This window comes from Ursus arctos, unplaced genomic scaffold, assembly GCF_023065955.2.
Source record: "Ursus arctos isolate Adak ecotype North America unplaced genomic scaffold, UrsArc2.0 scaffold_15, whole genome shotgun sequence".
Taxonomy (NCBI): Eukaryota; Metazoa; Chordata; class Mammalia; order Carnivora; family Ursidae; genus Ursus; species Ursus arctos.
In genome coordinates this window covers 62012023-62034906 of record NW_026622819.1, presented here as the reverse complement: position 1 = coordinate 62034906, position 22884 = coordinate 62012023, and the positions used below count along the sequence as shown (strand labels likewise).

The window sequence follows — 22884 nt, the reverse complement described above, 5'->3', positions numbered from 1 at the left end:
TGGGTATCTCATGCTCTTAAGTCTTTGTGTCACACTGCTTATTGCCTGGAGTGTTCATGGTTGCCATCCTGTTCTCTCACTCCTCTTCCCACTCCAGCCGCCTGATAAATGGTATCCTTTAAATCTTAGCTCAGACATCTTTTCTATGATTTTTCTCCATCCTCCCGATAAGACCACCACCTTTCCCTTTGAGCTCGCCCCTTACCACGGACCCTGCCATAATCCCTGCGTTATTTTATCACCTCCCATTAGCTTTTTGAGGTTAGGGGCCAGGGCCAATTTTGTACTCTCATCTGCAGTATCTAGCAGAACAACCTGGCATCAAATGGATTCCAAAAAAATGTTCATTGAGTGATTGGGGGAAAAATTGGCTCTTTTCTGAACACATGCTGTGCTTTTCCTCATGCTGTTCCTCCTGCCTCAGATGCCTCTTCCCACTGCCATCCTCCTTAAAAGCTGCCTCTTTCGGGCGCCTGGGTGGCTCAGTTGGTTAAGCATCTGCCTTTGACTAAGGTCATGACCACAGGGTCCTGGGATCGAGCCCTGCATAGGGCGCCCTGGTCAGCGGGGAGCCTGCTTCTCCCTCTGCCTTCCACTCCCCTGCTTATGCTTTCTCTCTCTCAAAAATAAATAAATAAAATCTTAAAAAAAAAAAAAAAAGCTGCCTCTTTCCTCAGGCCCACCACACACACACACACACACACACACACACACACACACACACACACACCATTCACGCACCCCAGTTGCACCTTGATCTGCTCTCCAGCCCTTCTGTGCAGTTTGGCTTCATAGGTTCTCACAAGCGTGTAGCAGACATGCTTCCTGACTGGAGGGGCTGTGTCTCCCTCGCTTCTGACTCCAGCCCCCAAGCCTGCCTGAATAAACTAGGCCTGCCAGGTTCAGGTGAGGCCATTTAACGTGCAACTAGTCTCACTGAACTTTGAGCCCTGTAACAGCTCAGGGTGTGGCGGGAAGTACACAGTGAGCAGCTGCTGAAGCGGACCTGGGTGTGAATCCCCTAAGGGTCTATGTATTAGCAGTGACCTTGGGGACACAGCCGCACCCCTGAGTCACAGTGTCTCCGTCTGAGAGATGAGAATACTTTATATCATGGAGGTGTTGTGGAGATTACATAGAAGAGGATTAAAAGGCTTGACACATTGGGTGTGTGGCTGATAGTGTGACTCCTGGCTCCTTGCTTAACTTTCACTTGGTAGAGCTGTATTTAATCCTTCCTTTCCAGTGAGGCCCCCTGCCCTCCCCCATGAAGCTCTCAAAATAGAGAGCTTCTTTCTATGAAAGCCTCCCCTATAGCTCCGGGGGCGGATTCCCTGGATCAGTTATCTACTGAAATCCGACCCAGTCATTTGTTGAAGAGAAAACATTTAGCGTAGAAAGTAGAGGCAGTGCTAGCGAGAAAGGGCCGAGCAGCCTAGCTGCAAGGCCAGAGCAGTGGACTGAAGGGACAAGGGCAGAAAACAATCATGGCTTCTTCTTTTTTTTCTTTTTTTCAAAGATTTTATTTAAAGAGGCACGAGTGGGGGAGGGGCAGAGGAATAGCATCTTTCAAGCAGACTCGGTGCTGATGGAGCTTGACTTGGGGCTCGATCTCAACGACCCCCGAGATCATGACCTGAGCCAAAACCAAGAGTCAGACACTGAAGCGACTCAGCCACCCAGGTGCCCCCAAGCATGACTTCTGATAGTGCTTTCATGGGGCACACCCATTTCATTGCTGCATACTCCACTGGGCAAGGGGTGGGCTTCCCGTTTTCTCTCATGCCCTGGCTGGAACAGTTGACAGTTTGGAACAGCTGCTCTCTCCAAGGAAAGCTTGGCTTGACTCATTACACGCATTCTCTCATTTGTCCGGACTCTCCGTGTCCAAAGCGTCGGCCACGCTCCAAGTAAGGAAGCAGAGATCCTTTTTTTTTTTTTTTTTTTTTTTTAAAGATTTTATTTATTTATGTGACAGAGAGACAGCCAGTGAGAGAGGGAACACAGCAGGCGAGTGAGAGAGGAAGAAGCAGGCTCCCAGCAGAGGAGCCCGATGTGGGACTCGATCCCAGAACGCCGGGATCACGCCCTGAGCCGAAGGCAGACGCTTTAACGACTGCGCTACCCAGGCGCCCCCAGAGATCCTTTTTACTCGAGTAGGGTTACGACTAAAAGATGTAAATCCTATTTCGTAACAGAGATGCAGCATTTCAGTACTTTCTTCTGCTGTCCTCCTTTTGGACCATCTTTCTCCTCAATCCCTTTGGAGAAGCAGAGAACGGAACAGACACAGTTCTCTTCTCCTCGCTACTCCTGAGTATGGTGTCTGGTGTTTGGATTACAGAGGGTGCTATGTCTGAGCTCTCTCATGTGAAAGATTGGGAGCTACTTAGATTTTGGGGGGGGGTTTGTTTTAAAAGACCGTTACGTGAACCTTTAGAGCAGTGGGCATCACAGTGTGGTCTCGGGCACTAGTGGCATTTATATCACCTGGGAATTCGTTAGAAACATGAGTTCTTGAGCCGCCCCCCTGCGCCCCCCTCACTGAACCAGCTCTGGGGTGGGGCTGGCAGTCTGTGTGACAAGTCCTCCCGTGGGATTGTGATGCTCTGCAAAGTTTGAGAACCACTTAGCAAATGCAGTGATTACGCAAAAGCCAGCATGGTGCCTGGTACGGGGTCGGGGCTTCGTAGAAAGTGTTTGCTCTGCATTCTTAGGGACCCGATAGTACGGAACATTGCACAGACGGGCTGGGAAGGTAGTAGACCTTGGAGTTTCAAATTCTGCCTTTCCCCTTTGACAAATTCACGCTATCATATAATGTCTCTGTGTGTTGTCACCACGGATAATACCTGTGTAATTGGGTAGAGACAACCAGTCCCCCTTCAGATATTTCCTCACGTATCAGATGAAAGGTATCGCAGTGACTTCTTCCCCAAAGGAGTGAATTTGGTTGTGCGAGTCCCCTGCCCTGCTCAAGCGCCTCCTTACCTCTCTTGAACAGGCGGAGGAAGGGGAGGCCAGTGTCTCCTCCCCTGCCGCGACCCAGCCATCGGCCACCGACAGCGTGGACAAGGCCCCTGTGGTGAAGGCTAAAGCTACGCACGTCATCATGAATTCTCTGATCACAAGTAAGCACTTTTCATCCTCAGAGGAGAAGGCAGCAGGGGTGGGGAGAGTCGGGGCTTCCTGCAGGCTGGCGGCGGGGGGAGTCCGCCGACTCCTGCGCCTCGCCTGCCGTGTCCCCGCTCTGCCTGGCGCTTGTCCGCGTGGCTGCCGACGCTGCTGTTGAAGGTCCGCTGAGGCGGAAGATGCGCCAGATAGTAGCATCCCAGTTAATTCCGGGCCGCTCTGCTGCTTTGCTGGTGACAGCCTTATTTTCCCATGCGCGTCAGTGTGGCCTTGGGCAGGGGACTTAACTCCTGGGAGTTGCCCTCTCCATGAAATGAGGACCCCGGCTGGCGGGCCGAGGGAGGTTTCGATGGCCCCCGCGCTCGGTGGCTCGGAGCTGCCGCTGTGACGGTCTCAGGCTCTGCTGGGGAAGCTGACACACCAAGGCGTCTCCCACCTGCCCTGTGCTCCTTCTTCTTTTTCTTCTTTTTTTTAATTGAAAGGCTCAGAGTTGTTTCTCTTTCTGGACCTGAGGCAAGTTTGGTGCCTCAAGCATCTTTAGCCCTAAGAATGTGTGGCTTGCGGTTCTAATGAGACCAGGAACAAGAGAGCTTGCCTTCCCCCCCCCCCCCCCTTTTAAAACCTGGCGGCAAGTTAACTGAACTCGCTGCTTCTGGAGGGCCTTCTGGACGCTGTGGGAAGTCGGGTACACAGCTCCGCTCGTCAGCAGTAGCTCTGCAGAGCACAGAGGGGTTCTTTGGCTGGCTCAGTTTTGAAGTCGGAAGCTCTTGTTTATCGGCTCCGGGAGGGCATCGGCTTGTCTCGGGCAATTCCTGGAGAATTCACCCAGGAACCAAAAGTCCAGACTCTTACTCGCGCTCTTTGTTGATTCACACGTAAAGGCACTGTTTGAATCAGCAAATACTGCTTGTATCTGGCCAGCTTGAGAACGTATCGTGGCAGCGTTCGAGAGCTTCGTCAGAGCTCGTTTAGCACAGTAGTGACTTCTTCAGTGAAAGGCCGCTCGTCAGCAGTCCGGAGTGTTGGACAGCGCGGCGTGCTGTGTCACTCAGACGCTTGTCTGGTCTAGTCACTTCCCCGTGTAAGCATATTTTTATATAATCACAGGTAGAGTAGACATACCATTCTATTTTTCTTAACTAATACTGCCATGAACTTTGTTGTTCTGGTCTTAAAAACAAAACAATAACTGCATTTAAAATCCCTGGTATTCATTAAATCCTTTCCTGCTTTTTGCATTTTCAGGTGGCTACCTGGTAAGACTGGAAAACATCTTTATGCATTTTTTTTCCTTTGCTTCTATTTCTAACGATAATAAAAGAGTTCCTTAGAAGGGGAATGATTAAGTCATAAAGGACATCTGGTGTCTAGGCTTTTGGGCCCCAGCTGCCACATTCCTGTATGAAGGGGTGTATTATGCAGTGTGGGTGCAGTTGAAGCAAACATGCAGCTGTCAGTCATTCCGCAGAATAACGGACTTACTGATGACATGTGAGGTCAGACTGACCTAACGCTGAGTTCGGCCCGTCTGTTATGCCGGCCACTGTGATGCCAGATCTCATACATGAGAAACGTGGGATCCGTAGACCTTGGCTAGTTCAAGGCATGTTCTCTATGGTTTGGATCTAATTGGTATGTTGGTGCCATCCAGCCTAAATGTGGCCCGTTTCTCTTTGGTGGAAATCTGAGTGTGGATGACGGGGGTGTGAGTCGGTCTGAGAAAGCTTTACGCCCGGAGAACTTGCACTTTTCTGAATGTCAGCTGCCTTCTCCATGTTGCGTTTCTAAATACAAAGAAAATGTCAGCGTACAGATAAAAGGGAGGTAGGGAGTGTTTCCCTGGAGGTTATCCAGCACTCCCTTTAGGAGTAACCTGTTCCTAGCTTGGTGTGAGGGAAGGCTTCCTTCTCGTTAGAGAACGTTTGTACGAGGTTCAGCGTTACTGCTGTGGTGCTTGTCTGGGGGACCCCCCGTCCTCAGATGGTCAGTGCGGTCTCTTGCTTCTGGGGAGGACAGCGGATGTCCGTGTTGAACTCCCCCAGTTTGTGGTGGGAGAGGGGGATGGGCATGACTGTCATCTCCTCTGTTCCCAGAACAGACCCAGGAGAGCATTCAGCGTTTTGAGCAGCAGGCAGGGCTGAGCGATGCTGGCTACACACCCCACAAGGGCCTTACCACCGAGGAGACCAAGTACCTTCGAGTGGCGGAAGCGCTCCACGTAAGCTCGTTTCTTAGGAACTTTAACAAAGCCCTCCCCACTCAGAGCCTGACATGTGGCTGTGCTTAGACGTTCCGGCTCCTTTAGCTGGGGGCTGTGGAGAGCAGTGGAAAGATTTGGCCGAGCAGTTCAGAACTGGTTCAGTCCCACCGTGGTGGCGCTTTCTGGTTGAAAGCTCCAGAGCAACCTGTTAGCCTGGTAGTTTCTGCTTACCCATCTATGAAGCGGGGGTATCGCCTGGTTTCCTTATGGGCAGGAGGCGCGGCTGAGACCCTGAGCTTACGCGTGTGGTGTGTGTGAGCACGTTGCGGACAGTGAAGCAGGTACTTTGTGTACCAGAGTGACCGACTGGGAGGGACAGGAGAATTGGCAGTCTTTACAGAGGTGACACTTCAGTGGGAAAGGAGCATCGTGTAAAGTCAAGTGTAGAATTGAAATGTTTCTGCCTTTTCATTTCTAAAATTGGAGTGAGCGAAGAATAATTTTTGATAAGGTTAGTGACGACTGAACAGTCGTATGAATGACATAGTTTCAAGGGCTTTTCTGTCGGGAGTACCAGTTGGTACTTAATAGTGCCTCGTGACCTCTGAGGCCCTTGCGTTCACTCAATCTTTGTGTTAGTCCTTGGAGGGAGAGACTATTCTTTATATCCTATAAATGCAGAGACAGGTCCAAGGTCATGTATTGAACCAGTCACAGTACTAGAACTCAAGTCTCCTGATTCCCTATTTCCTGGTGTTTTTTCCCCCCACATTCGAAAGTTGTCTGAGAACCCGGCTTCTGAAGGGGCTCACGAGGGGACCACGCTACACTGTAGAGGAGCGTGCGGTAATCTGCATGTGGTGGCCCGTGGGCAAGGACGGAAGACGCTGCGGACTGTGCGCACTTCACAGCGTGCCGATGATTCTCGCGTCCTGAGTTTAAAAACCACTGCCATAGGGGATCAAGGTTGGCTTGGTGACCAGCTTAACCTCTCAGACAAGATACATAGTTCCGGAGAGGGGCTGCTGTCAGTCTTTGAGAAGTCCCCGGGATAGGGGTGAGTCAGGATCCCTCCGTTGAGCAGCTCACTCTTTGTAACACTGGAGTTGACTTTGGCCCACTTTCTGCATCTTGGCCACACGAGCAGAACATGAGGATGGCTGAAAGCCAGCTTCCAGACATTGAGATGGTGAGCGTTTGAGAACATGCAGACATGCTCATTTGTTTGGAATGTAGCTTGGGCTTACTGGACCCCGAGCACAGAGACAGTGGAGGTGCCTTGATCCAGAAGAACCGAGGAGTAGGCTTGTCTCTCCCCTCCTAGACAGCTGGTCTGTATCTTAGAGGTGTGTTTACAATGCCCAGGGAACCCAGAGTGACTGGCCGTGGGAGGGAAAAGGGGAGAGCAGGGGACAGACGCCACCGAGAAAGCATTTAGCCCGAGAGGAATAGTGTGCCTTGAGACACCTGGAAGGGCAGCCCTTGTACCTGGCAGAAGCAGCCTCAGAGTTCAAGGCCCTACTTAACTTGGCCTACAGCTTGAGTTCTGGTTCTTCCACTTACTGGGGAAGTGTGGGAAAATTCCTTTTCTGAAAGTCAAAGCTCTAGTGTGGTGTTTAGGACAGAGCTGTTTGAGATATGTTGTAGAACGAATGGATTCTCTTAAAGAAGGAATTTTGTCTAGTATGGCAAAGTCAAAGGAATATCTGTTCTATAAGCCAAAATTATTCTACCTACTGTGTTTCCTTTTGCCTGAAGTTAAATTGTGAACCAAATTATTTACACCCAAACCAGCTGTTTTATACTTGCTCTCATTTTTAAAAAGTTTCTCTTCTTACCTATCTGGACAGAAACTAAAGCTACAGAGTGGAGAGATAACCAGAGAAGAGAAGCAGCCGGCCTCAGCCCAATCCACCCCAAGCAGCACCCCCCATTCCTCCCCTAAGCAAAAGTCCAGGTGAGCCTCTCCTGTGAGCCTCCCGAGCTGCAGTGTGCTTCTAGAAAAGCTAGTGCTGCATACAAAAGTGGAGTGTAAGCCTGTGGTTTCAGAGGGAGCAGGGGGAGTTGACAGTTCCCAGTCTGTTGGCATGAGACGTTTCTAGATGCATAGGAAGGGGATATAATGATATGTTTTATTCTTTCTCTTCCAGAGGCTGGTTCACTTCTGGTTCTTCCACAGCCTTACCTGGCCCAAATCCTGGCACCATGGATTCTGCAAGTGGGGACAAGGACAGAAACTTGGCAGATAAATGGAGCCTCTTTGGACCAAGATCTCTCCAGAAGTCTGATTCCGGTAAGGCAGCTCCTTCAAAACAAAACCCCCACGTGAATGGCATTTTACCGTGTATATTGGGGGCTGCCTACTAATTTTGAAATAATTTGCTTTTTGGTTTACTTCTGTAGGAGGCTTTGCCACCCAGGCTTACAGAGGAGCCCAGAAGCCTTCTCCAATGGAACTGATCCGTGTCCAGGCCACCCGAATGGCTGAAGATCCAGTGACCTTCAAGCCACCCAAGATGGACATCCCAGTGGTGGAAGGGAAGAAACCACCACCACGGACCCATAATCTCAAACCCCGTGACTTAAATGTGCTCACGCCCACCGGCTTCTAGAGCTCTTTGTATTCCAGGGACTCTGGGTAGAGGGTATCTTATACCCAACTCCCCTTTTATCTTGGCTTTGACATAGGAAAGGTTTTTTTTTTTTAATCTCTTAAACCGAGGCTAGAGCTGGAGATATAATTGGTTTTTGAGAAATGTTAGTGCAAAGCTTGTCCTTGTGTGGAAGAAGCCATTTTGTGTGGTTTAAAGTTAAATTAAATAATCCCAGCAGTGATGTATGGGGGACCTCATTACTCCTTTTTGTATCATTTACCTTAGACGAGAACTTTGATCATTGCTTACTGGGTAAATAACGTTTGTGTTATTCCGGAACTGAGGCTTCCTGATTTCTTTGCCACTGTAACCATGTGCATGGACAAAGCCTGGAAGAGAGGCGTGCCCGAGCTACTTGAGACTCTGACCCTTTGTGCACTTCTGTGTGCTCCAGGCTTGTCAGCTGGGGGGCCTGAGATTGTTCGGCAGCCGGACTTGGCAGGGACCCCCCTTCCTGTGCTGAAACTGGAGCGTCCTTGCGTTTGGTAGCCTTACGGGTCACTTCGTCCTGCAGCCACTTACCAGAGCCCCTCTGGCCAGTGCTGTCGGAGGGGTGCTTCGCTTTTATGTGTCACAGAACAAACACTAGTCTTGCATATCCTATTTTGCACTTTTAAAATCAAATTAATTTACCTCCAATTGGGTTGAAAACTTCCTAAGGGAGAAAATTCAGTCTACTGGTTTGGTGTAGATAAATGGATGTTAAACTTTTTTCAAGCACACACAAGGTGGTACCTACATTTAGATGGTAGCCTTGAAGTTCATGTGAAACTAGCATCACCCTAGTTTGATTTTCTTGTTCAGGCCAGGCATAAAACATTTTTCTTTTTCTGGGAAGTGGAAGAATTTTAAATTTTTCTATATGAAATTATCATCCCCCAGAAAGAGCTGCCTACTTTTATAAATATATAAGTTACTGAGGAAAGGAACTAAGGAAGCCACTTTATTTCTCCTCACCATGTATGTGTTCAGTCATCGTCTTAAACACAGTCTCAGATTCCCACTGTTTTTTGTTTCGGATACTATCATGTCTACATTAGGAGCTGAGCTGACCTTTCCATAGAGAAGCCCTGGAGTCTAAAATGATCACAAAAATTAATTTATTTGTGTCTTCTGTTATGCTTGTATCTCTTATTTGTTTTGACAATAAACAAACTTCTTAAACTGCTTCTCAAATGTGGATAGCTTTTTTGTTTTTGGTCTTTTGAAGAGTCGTCCCTACATCCTGCCTACTCACGGTCATAGAACCTCAGCGCGGTAAACTTGGTATTTTGAAGACCCATTGCCTTTTTATTGTATCCTTTTAACATCAAATTATTTGTAACACTCAATCCTTTTGTTCTACCCCCCACCCCCATGACAGTAGATCTTAATAGACTGGCCACAAAGTCAAATTCATAGGCAACATAACAGCCGTAATATAGGGTGTTTGTGTTCCATCAGGGAGAAATGAGTAGATCTTTCTCTTCTGAAACAGGTTGTCGGTACCTTGAATGACATACACTGATGCCCAGATTTGTTCAGCAGAGGGCTTCTTTTTTCACATATTGAATGGAAATGTTAAACATATAGTGCATATAGTATTACCTGTACCAAAAAAGTATAGATAAATAATTTATTAAAAAATATATACACCTTGTATATTTAAGCCATACTTGAGAACAGGCTAGGATGGACTATCAAAAAGAGATATTTACTAAAGAGTTAGAAAGTCATTATAACCTACAGATAAATACGATAGGTTTGGTCCTATAAGATTTTTCACTACTTCAGATACTTTCAGAACTTCCAAGTGGTCGGAGATGGAGTTCAGGAGGTATTCTTGGTGTTCCGTGCTTGGAAGGAGCTCAGGGGCCGCTCCGGTTCTCGGGGGAAGGCTCTGCGTCAGGGTTCAAGTCCGCGGCATAGAAGAGCAGGAGCTTCAACAAGTGCACTTTGTCTTGGAGCTGGGGCGCCAGCGGCTCCCCCAGCATCTGGGTCAGGCGGCTGCGGAAGGCCTCAATCTGCCTCTCCACGTCCACTGCCGTGATGTCATCCCCTTGCTGGGGCTTGGGCTTAATCCTTTGGATGATTAAGTCTTTCCGATCAATCACTGAGCTCCGTAAGTGCTCTGCAAGAGGGAAAAAGTCAGCTGAACTCTTCTGAACTGCTTTTTATTCCTTTATGACTTAAGAAGATGAAGGCCAAGTTTAGTAGGTAGGGTCTGGGCAAGGACTGGACTGGTGGTTACTGGAGTACAAGTCAAAGGCCATTTGAGTATCTGTGGTCACTCGGTTTCTAAAAGGTCCTTTGTTCTTGGTTCTCTCTGGCCCTCAAGTTTTGCATATTAAAACCGTACAAATTAAAATTGTCTTAGTTTTTCCCCTTTGTTGATTTAAGCAATGCCCCTAGATTAAACAATGCAACAACTATACTTCAAGTTAATATAACCACTTGAAAAAGACCCACGTGAATTTTTAATATCTGGGAGATTGAGTCTAAGTATAAAAAGAATTGCTAAGAAATACTGAATTGGTTTCTTAGATTGTTGTTGTGCTGGTCAATTGTAGTAATTCTGTTAAAAGAAACAATTTTGTGTATGTTGTATGATAGACCAAATAAATATATCCATGTTCAAAATAAGTGTTCTTGCTGTGGGAGGAGAGTGATTCAGTTACGGAATAGGAGGAGAGGAAGAATGTTGAGGGACTGGAAATTGAAGTATTGCTATGAACTTGTATTTCTAAAAAAAAGTACGCCATTTAGAAGCTCTGTTGTCAGAGGGTCTAGAAGCAGGTACCCCAGTAATAATCGGTATGCTTGGCACCCAGATCTTGATTTCTTAATGCTTTCCCCCACTCCCAACCAGGAGAAACCCGAATTTTTTGGGAGGAAAGGCCAATTCTAGGACCATGGCAAGGAAATTACAAGGTGAATCTGGAACATCTTTTATAAGAAAGTAAGGGAATGCTTAAAAATAGAGTGGGGAACACATACACACACACAGGAACAAGTCAAAAGGACAAGTCAGTGTGAAGAGGTCTCTTGCTGGCTACGTTTTGGTCATGATCATAAAAAATAATGACAAAAATGGATTATACACAGTAAATTTTAAAAAGGGCCGAGTCCATAATAAATAAAAAAGGAAGGGAGGAAGAAGGGAAAGATCCTTTCTGCAGAAGAAGGCCAGTTAAGAAATGTAGAAGCAATGTAGAACTAGAAAGTAACCACTTTTCAATCTACTGTTGTCATGACTGATTCAGGTAAGAACCATCAGTGGGTGCTCAAACCCTTGAGTGAAAGGCTGAATAGGATATTCACAGTCTCAAAGTTTTATTCTCTGGATTACTTAACTAATAACAGAGCAATGGGGAAATGTGATAGACACGACCTTAACCAAATGATCACACTTAACATCACCAATAATGGGACCAAACGGACAGTGTCGCCTCTTGCTGCCGTGTACCGGGAAGGAGTGTACTCCTTCAGCTATTCAGTGTTCCGGCCAGCAGGACTTAAGAGGACTCTGATCATGAGGAAATAATGAGACAACCCCGGTTATGGGATATTCTACCAAATAACTGGCCTGGGCTCTTAAAAAATGTCTGTATTATGAAAGACAAGGAAAGGGGGGGAGCTATGTAAAAGGAGACCAAAGAGTATACAACAACCAAACACAGTGTGTGATATCTGGAGCCTGGCTCAAAACAAAACCAGCCACCTACAGAGGATATTCCTGGGACACGTTAGAGAATATTAAGGATAAATTTGTTGAGTGTGATAATGAATTGTGCTATGCATGGGAATATCCTTATCCTTAGGCCGAAGTACTTATAGGCATGAAGGATTATGATGGTGCAACTTACTCTCAACTCTCAAAAAAAAGTATTTAGGTGGATGAATAGATAAACCAAAATGTGGTAAAATGTTAACAGCCAGTAAATCAACATAAAAGGTAAATGGGTGTTCACTGTACTGTTCTTTCAACCCTCTGTAGGTCCAAAAATAAAAATATTGAGGAAAAGTAAAAGAAGTTATAAAGGTCTCTCATCCAAATCCACAGATGAGCCCCAGTAGGATTCTGGAAGCACACGGAGTCCAGGCAAAGGAGCGCAGGTCAGGGACAAAGCAAATGGCTTGAGCAGAGTTCCGAGGAGGCGGACCCCCATAGCGCCGGCATTCACTACGGCGCCCCTCTCTCCATCGCCCTGTTTAGGGGGTGCGGATAGGGCAACTCTTCCAGCAGGGTTTCTACGACTCAACTACATCGTATCCAGAAAGTTGGGAAACACAGAATAAACTTGTTTTTTTTTTTTTAATTTATTTTTATTTTTTTATTTTTTAAAGATTTTATTTATTTATTTGACAGAGATAGAGATAGCCAGTGAGAGAGGGAACACAAGCAGGGGGAGTGGGAGAGGAAGAAGCAGGCTCATAGCGGAAGAGCCTGACGTGGGGCTCGATCCCATAACGCTAGGATCACGCCCTGAGCCGAAGGCAGACGCTTAACCGCTGTGCCACCCAGGCGCCCCAGAATAAACTTGTTTTTAAGCAATGGATTAGGTTACATTTTCAACTAATATGCTCAAAATGTTTTTCTTCAACCTTCAGGTAAATTCCCTCTAAATTTATAGCACTGGGCCTAACTGTGAAGAGAAAAAAAGTACAACAAACACACTACAGCGTGTCTAAAAAGGAAACAGGGAGCAAAGCTGCCTTGAGATGTCCTATCAGGGCCCTTTCAACATTCAATCAACACAGATTCCAGTGAGCACCGACGATGCAACTGGAAGTGGGCTAATCTCTGGCAAGACAGTGGAATTAGAGATGTGGGCCCAGCCCCCGTGGACTGACATTCTAGTTGCAGGAAACCTAACAGTAAACCAGCCAACAGAAACAATTCCAGTTTTGGCGAGTACAATCACAGAAATAAATCGGATGCCATGATAAACAGTGGCACTGGGGGGATGAGGGAAGCAGTCCACTCTAGTCAGGCCCTCTTAGCTGAGTCCTGAAGGATGAGAAGGAGGCAGTTGTGCAAAGGTCTAGGGGAAAAGCAGTTCAGGTAGTGAGAACAGCAAGTGTAAATGCCCTGAGGCAGGAAAAAGCTTGTTTTGAGAACCAGAGATAAAATCTGGGTGGTAAGGGAAAGCCGTAGTAGAGACTGGAAGGTAGGCTGGGCCACAGAACAATGTGGAGTTTGGCCTTTGAGAGCAAATGGAAGCATCTGGAGGGTTTTTAGCCAGGTAATGTGCTCTATTTTACTCTGCTACTGGTGGAGAATGGTTGTAGGGGGACAAAAGTCTTTTAGTAAAATGTAGTTTTCATCAGGTATATGCTACTCTGAAAACTATGAAAATGATTTTGAAGGAATGGAAAGAACAGGGGAATAGGGAAGACTTGGGGTGGGAGCAAGAAGATTTTGGAGTTCATTAAAGTAATACAGGACATTCGAAGAGGCAAATGTTGGCAGTTCCCATCCAAGCACTGTTCAAGGGGGAGGAACTCTTGGCCAGTGGACTTGAGCCATTCTGGTCCAGCTGGCAAGGCCTTGGATTTTATGCTTCGGTAGGCATGAGAGGTCTTACATCAGAGGCTGTGGGAATACTGTGTGAGGCGATTTATGTAAAGGGTTTAGCATACCACCTTATGCAAGATGTTCTGGCTCACAGTATTGTTATTAGGTTCCTGGATCAGGTTACTAGGGGTAACTATTATTATTTTAAAGTTACTAATTAATTAATTATTTTTAAAGATTTTCTTTCTTTGTTTGACAGAGAGAGAGGCAGCAAGAGAGGGAACACAAGCAGGGGGAGTGGGAGAGGGAGAAGCAGGCCTCCTGCTGAGCAGGGAGCCGGATGCAGGGCTCGATCCCAGAACGCTGGGATCATGACCTGAGCCGAAGGCAGACGCTTAACGACTGAGCCACCCAGGTGCCCCTATTTATTAACTTATTAATTAATTTATTTATTTAGAGCAGGGAGAGGCGGAGAGGGGGCGTGGGAGAGGGAGAGAGAGAATCTCAAGCGGATTCCATGCTGAGCGCAGAGCCCAACTCGGGGCTTGATCTCACAACTCTGAGATCATGACCTGGGCAGAAACCAAGAGTAAGACGCTCAACTGACTGAGCCACCCAGGCACCCCCTAGGGTAACTATTATTATTTTATCATCATCATCATCATCATCATCAACACTCTAGGAATCTCCAACCCAACAGTCACACTGTGCTTTTTGTCTTCTCTGCAGATCTCTCTCCATTTATGTCCGTGTCAGCGACGGCAGAACCCTGGAGCCATACTTCAGACTCAGTCACCCAAGCCCCGACAAACTGATCTTCAAAGTGCTTCTGTCCCATCCACTGCCTTCCCCGCTGCAAAACCCACCCCCTTGCCACCAGGACCCCTCCTGGGACCGCTCTGGTCCTCCACCAAACTACCTGCCACACCTCGGGCAGAGCAACCTTATGCTCTGAGGGCTTCTCTTCACTCTTGGAATCAAGTTGACATTTCTTAACATGGCCCAGAAGGCCCTTCATGCCCTATCCATCTACTATTCTAGTCTCATCTTGTGCTATTCTCCCCTTGCTCTCTACCTTTCTACATTCCAGTCTGACTAGCTTGTTCTATGTTCCTTGGACTCACTAAACAACTTCTTGCCTTAGGGCCCTTGGACATGCTATTTTTAATTTTTCTGGAAAACTGCCCTATTTGCCTGGCTAACACCAGTCCTGGTGTTTTGTTTTGTTTTGTTTAGATTTTATTTATTTATTTGAGAGAAAGAGAGCATGATTAGGGGGTGGGGGTGAGGGGCAGAGGGAGAGGGAGAAGCAGACTCCCCACTGAGCAGGGAGCCTGACATCGGGCTCCTTCCCAGGACCCCAAGGTCATGACCCGAGTGAAAGGCAGACACTTAATGGACTGAGCCACCCAGGTGTCCCCCAAGTACTTCTTACCTCAGCTGAAGTACCACTTCCTCAGGGAGGCCTTTGCGGGTCCCTCCAAAACTAGATTAGGTGCTCCTATTTCGTGCACTTCTCCTTTCCTTCAGAGAATTTATTTTACTTGTAATTATATGTTGTTTATGTGATTATTTGTTTAGGGTCAATCTCTTCACAGTAAGCTCTGTGAGGGCAGGGGCCATGTTGGTCTTACTCCCTGAAGTTTTCCCAACGAGCCAGGCACACAGAAGGCATTTTGTAAATATTTGTTGCCTAAATAAATATATGAATTGACCTGAACTTGCCTGTGTCTGCTTTTCTCTCCTCTCTGGACAGGGCTCCTTACAGGAAGGCTCCCTGTGTCTCTCCTCAGAATGAACTGAGGTCTGACTTCTGTGGGCCATCCTGCCTAAATTGTCTAGCCAAGTAAAATTCAGGAAAAGCAGGTGTTTTTCTTCCTTTAAGTACTGTCTATTTAAATTCCTAGCACTCATAATTTCAAAATAAGAGGTATTAACAATTCACAAGTATCAGGAAAACTCATTGGCATAAAGCGATTTGCAATCTGCTGAGGCCCCAACTTGAGCTGCATGGCTGTGGAACTGGGGTATGGTGGGATCGGTTCTCTCAGCCAGAGGATGCGAGCTGACCTGGCAGCCCAGCATCTGTGCCTCCATGGGGCTGCTCTGCCTTCTTTGGAAGTATTTACGAAGGATGGGGCTTCAGGATATACCTTCCCCAAGGTCAAGGGTTTGCACAAAAGTAATGTAATCATGTACAGAGAGTTTAGAAAACAGGGAGTTGGAAATTCCTTAAAATCTCACCTTCTAATCTCACCCAGTGATTTCATAGAACAGTAATTCCTTCCAGCGTGTTTTGATTGCACACAGACTTTGGCAACAGACCTAAGTTTGAATCTGGCTCTGTACTTACTTTTCTCTCAGCCTTTGCTTCCCCAGCTGTAAAGAGGGGATGATACTCACCTTCCCCAGATTATATATGCCAGGGTGTATGAATTTACCCAGCCTTCCTTCTTCTCTTCCCCCATGCTAAGATGTTCCCCTCAACAAAGGACAAGCTTGGGCTCCCCAACCTCTTGCCTTCCTCCTCTGCCCGTGGAGCTGGACAGCTCAGGCTGACCCCAAACACCCTCCACAATGTCTGCAGACCACTTGCAGAGGGCAGAGAGGACTAAGGAGCCCTCAGAGTAAAAAGCCCACTGACAAGGACACTGACCATTTCAGGGTACCATTTAGCTGTCTTCTTTGGAGGACATAGTTTCCAAACTATTGGTTCTAAATATTTTTTCTCCTTCTTAACTCTTGGTCTCCAAAGAAAGTAGAGAGAATGTTAAGGATAAAATGGCCCTGGAACACACCCCATTTATTCTTGGTCCATATACACTGGTCTAAGGCTTCCCTCTCCCTTGTTGGAAGCATAAAAATATTCTGGAATGAAAGTGGATCTCATGTCCATCTTAAGTCACTATTGCCCAAGGCCCAGCTGTATTCCCTGGGAAGCAAAAACGAAGTAAACAAGGAGTGTTAAAGGTGAACTTTAAATAAAACCTGGCTGCTTTAATATTAAACTTTCTGCTTGATCTCCAAAAGAACAATTATGTAAACCCTGATGAGGCCAAGTACAACATGGAATTTGCCTCTGGGCCTTTGTTCTGAGAAGGACATGTACCCTTTTTTGAGGGTGCTAAAAAACACACAAACTACACAACCACAAATGTCATGGCCTTGACAATGCACTTTGAAGTTTTAGTTACAAGAGCCTGAAACATGAACATCTCGCAGCCTACTCCCGGCTGGGCAAATAGGCAGGCTGAGATTCAACTAACATTGACTGCGTACTCACTATTTTTTCTCACGTCTATTAACAATCAGTCTTGAAAAGTTCTATATTACCATCCCCATTCCATAGAAGAAAATGAGGTTTAGAGACATAAAGTTAGCAGAGTAAGTGGTGGAGTTGGGATTCAAACTCAGACCTTCTGTCTTAAATTCAGTACTGTTTTTTACATTTGTCTACAATAGTTTCCTCAGTTCCAGGCCTGAGAGGGTATAAGGGCTATCGTACCTTCCCCAGTGCCATTACTGAGCTAAATTCAACCTCAACATGATCACGGCAAGTAAATATAAAATGTGTATTATATATAAATGTATATATTTACATACAGTTACATATAAATATGTACTATCCCTCCTCACTGTTTGAGAATAAGTTGAACATTGTGCCCTTCTATCCCTCAATACTTCACTCTGGATTTCTTAAGACTGAGGACAATTATCTTCATAAGCCAGGATTGTTATCAAAAATAGGAAATTTAATATTAGTATAATACTATTATTTAATCCATTTAAATTTCACCATTCATCCCAATAACATACTTCATAGCTTCTTTTCCCTGGTTCAAGAGCCCATCCAGGATCATGTTTTGCATTTAGTATTAATGTGCTTTAGTTTCTTGCCAATCTGGAACAGTTTCTTGGTCTGACTTTGTTTTTAAGACAGTGGCACTTTTCAAGAGTACAAGCCAATGATTTTGTAAAAGGTCTTTCCGTGTGAATTTGTCTGATGCTTCCTTGTGATTAGATTCAGGTCACGGATTTTTGGCAAGAACACTACGTAAGTGATGACGTGTCCTTCTCAGGGCATCACATTAAGAGAAATATGTTTTCTCCCCTAAAAAGTTACTATCTTTTGGGTGGCTCAGTTGGTTAAGCACCTGACTCTTGGTTTCAGCTCTGACTCATGGGATCAAGCCCCACTTTGGCCTCTGTGCTCAGCAGGGAGTGTGCCGGAGATTCTCTCCCTCGCCCACTGCTCCCTCCCCTGCTCACATGCAAGTGCTCTCCCTCGCTCTCTCAAATAAATAAATAAATAAATAAATCTGTAAAAAAAAGTTACTGTCTTTCCTTTTGGAATTAATAATTATGTCAGTAATTTGGAACAAGGGCCTCGTTAATCTTTGGCTAATAAAATCACTCTCATTTGAAGCAGCTGTTCCTTTATTACCCTCATCAATACTCGCTTCCTCAGCATTAATTAGTCTAACTCTCCTGGATCCTCCTTGATCACCGGCTTCGCCTGGGACTTGAGTAAAGTCCTTTCACAGACTATAGAGCGCCTAACAACTCCTGCATGATGTAAGCTTTTATGTTGTCCCGATTTGCTCTGGGTTTGCATCCTACTGACGGATGTTTACAACGTCTACAGTCAATGAGCAAATGACCCAACAAAGACTTTGAGTGACAGACAGGGTAAGATGCCGGGGCTAATCAGGTCATCCCAGAATACTTCTCCTGGTAGGATGGCTGCTGCTTACCTGTACAACCTAATAAGTGCAAGGACCACTGTATTATCTGCCATAACAAAAACCTGCGAGCTCCTCTGTTCTATAGCCGTGATTCCAAGGATGTCATTCCTTGCTCCTTATAGTTATAACCAAGGAACGATGCTTTACTTCGGCTAACAAATTAGAATCCCCCACGTAACTTCGATTCATAACAACGGCCACCGTGAGACTCGCACACAATCTTATTTGTGAACGAGCGCTGCTTACCTCTTAGCACATGCTGGTAACTGGATAACAGGAACTGCAGGTGCTCAACCAGTTCGTCCCACGTCTGCCACTGGGTTTTATCCGACTGCGGAGAAGTGAAAGCAGTTGGTAGGAGGTGCCTTCTTCCGTTACATGCTCAAGGGTGAGGGGAAAGGTGTTCAAGGCCTGACTGAGGCAGGGAAGCATGTACCTGACACTTGAGCAGTGATGTGGAATTGTTCAGAAAGTAGAGGGCCTGGGCCAGAGACAAAGGCAGGCGGGTGGGCGTCTCGCAGCTGTGGAGGAATATGATTTCTAACACTTTGCAGCGCAGAAGGTGGCTTTCCATGGTAGTAAAGAACATCTCCCTGCGTGGAGAAGAGAAGGAGGGTTAATCATCACCACTATCACTTCCAGGCACATATACCACAATTCCCCCTGAAAGCTCTAACCTTTGCCCTAAAACAGAGATGGCTAAGAAGGAATAGGATAGAGGCCTACAAAATCACAAAGCTTGTGAACGGGGCAGAGATGGGTTTGTTCATGAATTAACAACTTCCAGAAGGAGGGAAAAGTCTTTGATGTTTGATAAAGAAAAGTTAGGATACATTGAAAAGATTAACTTCATATTATAAGAGAATTAATACTCGGAACAAATATTTCTAAATGTCCACAATGTGCCAGACACTGGCTGGCACAGGAAAGAATATTAAGATAAATAAAAGAAAAAAAAAGCTCAAAAAGCTGACTGCTGACCAGAGGCAAAAGGTACTCAACGGGAACCGAAATAAAGTGCAGGGCCAGTGCACGTGTACGCGGGCTGCCTGTGGTGCTCCAGAGATACGCGCAGGAGAGAGTACATTTGTTCAGGGGACTAGAAGTGGCCTTCTAACGGAGAAGGAGGCACGGGACAGTGGTCTAAGAGGAGGAAAATGGCTCAAGGCAGGAGGCATTCCACCAGAGGGGAAAAACCTGGACAAAAAGAAAGAAGTAAAAAATACACAGCTGTGGGCATTGCAGCTTCTTAAATTTCAAGTCTAGGACTTGAGAGTCCCAGAGGGACACTTGCCCTTGACTTTGTCACTTTACCCAGTGCAGGACTTGACCAGCAAAGGTGGGCTACGGCATATCCAGAATCTGAGAGGGGAGCTACAAAACTGCAGCTGTGCTTTGGGAAGGTTAATCAAGCTCATCTTATTTATCGTTTTCTTGGAGTGGGCTCATGCCCAGCATTGAACCCCCACCCTGCCCCAGCCACAAGGTCAACACCTGAGCTGAGATCGAGAGTCAGATGCCTAACCGACTGAGCCACCCCGGTGGCCCTCAAGCTCATTGTTCTAAAAGCAATGTCAACTTCCAAATTATGTTATAAATCTCAGATGCACAGGGTGCATATCAGGACTGCCCAAAGGTGTTAGCTTAAAGGTCTGTTTGGCAGTTCTTGTCAGGTCTGTGGGTCATAGCAGTTCTGGAAGCACACAGCGTGTGAGCACGTAAGGAGGTACAGCAATTAGGAATACAGCTAGCCCTGATCCAAGAAGTTTTTCTCCTACAACATTTTCCCCCTTTGTAGATTTGCAACATCTGGAAAAATAGGGGGTTCTTTGTGCCACTGCCATTTATAAAAATGATAAATCATAAAGTATCTACTCATTTTTACTTTCTTTTCTCCCTTTCCCTTTTCTTTTGCACCAGGCATATATATTATTTATAGAAAAGCAAAGTTTATCAAGCAAAATGAATATTTTTAACCTTTCCCTCTTACTATTCAAAAGTTTTAAAAAGTCTACAGTATTTGTGAAAATCCATTTTATTTCTTTAATGATTCGAAAAACACCACATACCTTCTCTGACAAATTTTCTTCTTCTTCTTTTTTTTTTTTATAGAACTTGAACGCACAACCCCAAGATCAAAACCTGGACTGAGATCAAGAGTCAGATACTTAACCAACTGAGCCACCCAGGTACCCCACAAAATTTCCTTCTTTGATGTAAGGAACTCCAAATGATTACATTTGCAAGATATTCCCCAAATTCTTTTTAAAGTCCAATTTCCAGGGGCACATGTGTGGCTCAGTAGGTTAAACATCCAACTCTTGGTTTCGGCTCAGGTCATGATCTCATGGGTTGTGGGATCGAGCCCTGCATCAGGCTCCATGATCAGTGAGGAGTCTGCTTGAGATTCTCTCCCTCTCCTCCTACTTGTATGCTCTTGCTCTCTCCCAAATAAACAAATAAAATCTTAAAAAAAAAAAAGTCTAATTTCTACTCTGTATTTGGCCTATTTCTCTCACAGGATGGTTTTTCTATTCAATAACCTTTTATTTCAAACTGTATTTTCTCTTCTAATTTTGTTTCCAGGACCCGTGTTTGTCTTGGTTTTATAATTCACAAGTGTCAAACTCAGAGATATACAAAGGACAAAAAGGTAATTTTAATGCATTGGCCATAGTAGGAAATGGAGGTACAAAATCTATAGCAATTCAAAATTGAATTTCAAAAACAAGATATAGAGGAAGGCTAACAATCAGATTCATAGAATACCTGGTATTGGATTCACCCTCCTGTCACAAACAACTATAAAACTGGAGAAATATATGCAATAATCATTTTCAGGCATTGGACAAGCTGCTTCAAAGTATTGTTACTCTTAAAAGAAGGGAAACAAAAATGGCAAACCCCACATTTATCCCAGATTTCTTATGGGGGGTACTTCCTAAGGCAGAGGAAAGTGTGGGTCCCAAACAGAAAGCAGTGGGCTTTTTGGGCAGAGCAAAAAGAGACTGATGGTCAGGACAGCTGAGGTGGCTGGAATTTGTGTTGCAGGAGGAGGAGCTCAAGAAATGTGTGGTAAGAGGCCCTTGGCACATGTGCAGGAAGAAGCTCGAAAGCCTGAGAGAGAACAGCAACTGGAGGGCTGTGAGCTGAGTGCAGATTCCAGAGATCTCCTGCTGCTGAGAGACCCTGGGGTTTCAATGAGCCAGAGTGCAGAAACCTCACTGAACAGCTTGGGCCTTCAGCTGAGACCCCAAAAGGACTAAGCCTCAAGACTAAGCCCTTCAATAAGGGCTGCTTTAGAACCACCCTTACAAGTCTTAGAAACAAGCCTCAACAGGAAAAAGCTAATCTGCCAGAAAATCCATTGTCTGCCAGAATAAAACTCAATACTCTTTGTTTTTTCTTTTTCTTTCTTTTTTTCTCCCCCCCCCCTTTTTTTTTCTCCTCAAGCACCATGGTGCATTTTATTAAAAAAAAAAAAAAATATATATATATATATGTATATGTATATATATATATATATATATATAATTAACATATAATGTATTCTTTGTTTCAGGGGTACAGGTCTGTGAAAACTCAATACTTTTTAAAAAAACAGGCAGCAAATTTCAGACCTTCAACAACACAGCATTTATAACATCCAGCATACAGCAAAAAATTACTAGCCAAGGGAAAAAGCAGGAAAATATGACCCATAACCAGGAGCAAAATGTCCAGAGAAATGAACAAACAACATCCAGAGATGCTGGCATTAGTAGACAAGGCCTTTAGAACAGCTATTATAAATACGTTCAAGAGTAACCAACGAACCAACAGACCAAGATGAGTGACTAGGTGGGGACTACCAATCAGCAGAGAAACCGAAAACTATAAAAATGAACCAAATGGAAACTCCAGATCTGAAAAATACAACACCTGAAATGGGGGAAAAAAAAAAAAAGACCACTTGACAGGCTTAACAGCACATTGGGCACTGCGAAAGAAAAGGTCAGGAATCCTGAAGACTGAAATAGAGAAAAAAAAAAAATCAAGACAAAACAAAGCAAAACACCAATAGAAAACATCAGAACCTTAGTGATCTGTGGAACAGTGTCAAGCAATCCAACATACATGTACTTGAATCCCCGAAATAAGATAAGAGTTTGGGGCAAAAAAATTATGGCTAAAATGTTTCAAAATTTGATGAAAAATATCAACTCACAGATTTAAGAAACTCAATAAACCCCAAGCAGGGTAAATGTAAAGAAAACTACACATAGGTATCATGATCAAATTGCTGAAAATCAAAAATAAAGCAGCCAGAGAAAAAAGACACATGACATATAGGGGAGCAACAGTAAGATATTCTAATAACTTCTCATTAGCAAGCCAGGAGAAAATGGAACATCTTTAAAATAAATAAAGAAAAAAACACCTATCAACCTTGAATTTACATCAAGTGAGAACACCATTCCTAAATGAAGGTGCCATAAAAACATTTCCAGATAAAAGCTGAGAGAATTTATTAAAAGTAGACCTACACTACAAAAAATAAAAAGTAAGCTCTTTGGGTGGATGAGAAATGACACCAAATGGAACTTGAATCTTCAAGAAAGAAGGAACACCAGAAATGGCAACTGTGTGGGTCCCATGTATGTTTTTTTTTTTTTT

The 22884-nt window shown here is 45.1% G+C and overlaps 2 protein-coding genes across 6 annotated transcripts in view; one reads left to right on the top strand and one right to left on the bottom strand.

The window, feature by feature from the left end:
• The window catches only part of KIAA1191 (KIAA1191 ortholog), a 28283-nt gene extending 19121 nt beyond the window's left edge, over nucleotides 1-9162 (top strand). For all 5 annotated transcript variants that reach the window (XM_044388585.3, XM_048224429.2, XM_044388586.3 and 2 more), the window contains 5 exons: nucleotides 3005-3131; nucleotides 5226-5350; nucleotides 7183-7289; nucleotides 7483-7625; nucleotides 7736-9162. In XM_044388585.3, the coding sequence (XP_044244520.1) occupies nucleotides 3005-3131; nucleotides 5226-5350; nucleotides 7183-7289; nucleotides 7483-7625; nucleotides 7736-7944 (711 nt within the window). In that variant the 3' untranslated portion in view covers nucleotides 7945-9162. The remainder of the gene's footprint in view (nucleotides 1-3004; nucleotides 3132-5225; nucleotides 5351-7182; nucleotides 7290-7482; nucleotides 7626-7735) is intronic.
• A 425-nt stretch (nucleotides 9163-9587) lies between these two features.
• Nucleotides 9588-22884, bottom strand: part of SIMC1 (SUMO interacting motifs containing 1) — an 82464-nt gene continuing 69167 nt past the window's right edge. The window contains exons 8-10 of the mRNA XM_026511010.4: nucleotides 18665-18821; nucleotides 18475-18559; nucleotides 9588-10096 (exon numbers count right to left, since the gene is read on the bottom strand). Coding sequence (XP_026366795.1) covers nucleotides 9834-10096; nucleotides 18475-18559; nucleotides 18665-18821 — 505 coding nt within the window. The 3' untranslated portion in view covers nucleotides 9588-9833. The remainder of the gene's footprint in view (nucleotides 10097-18474; nucleotides 18560-18664; nucleotides 18822-22884) is intronic.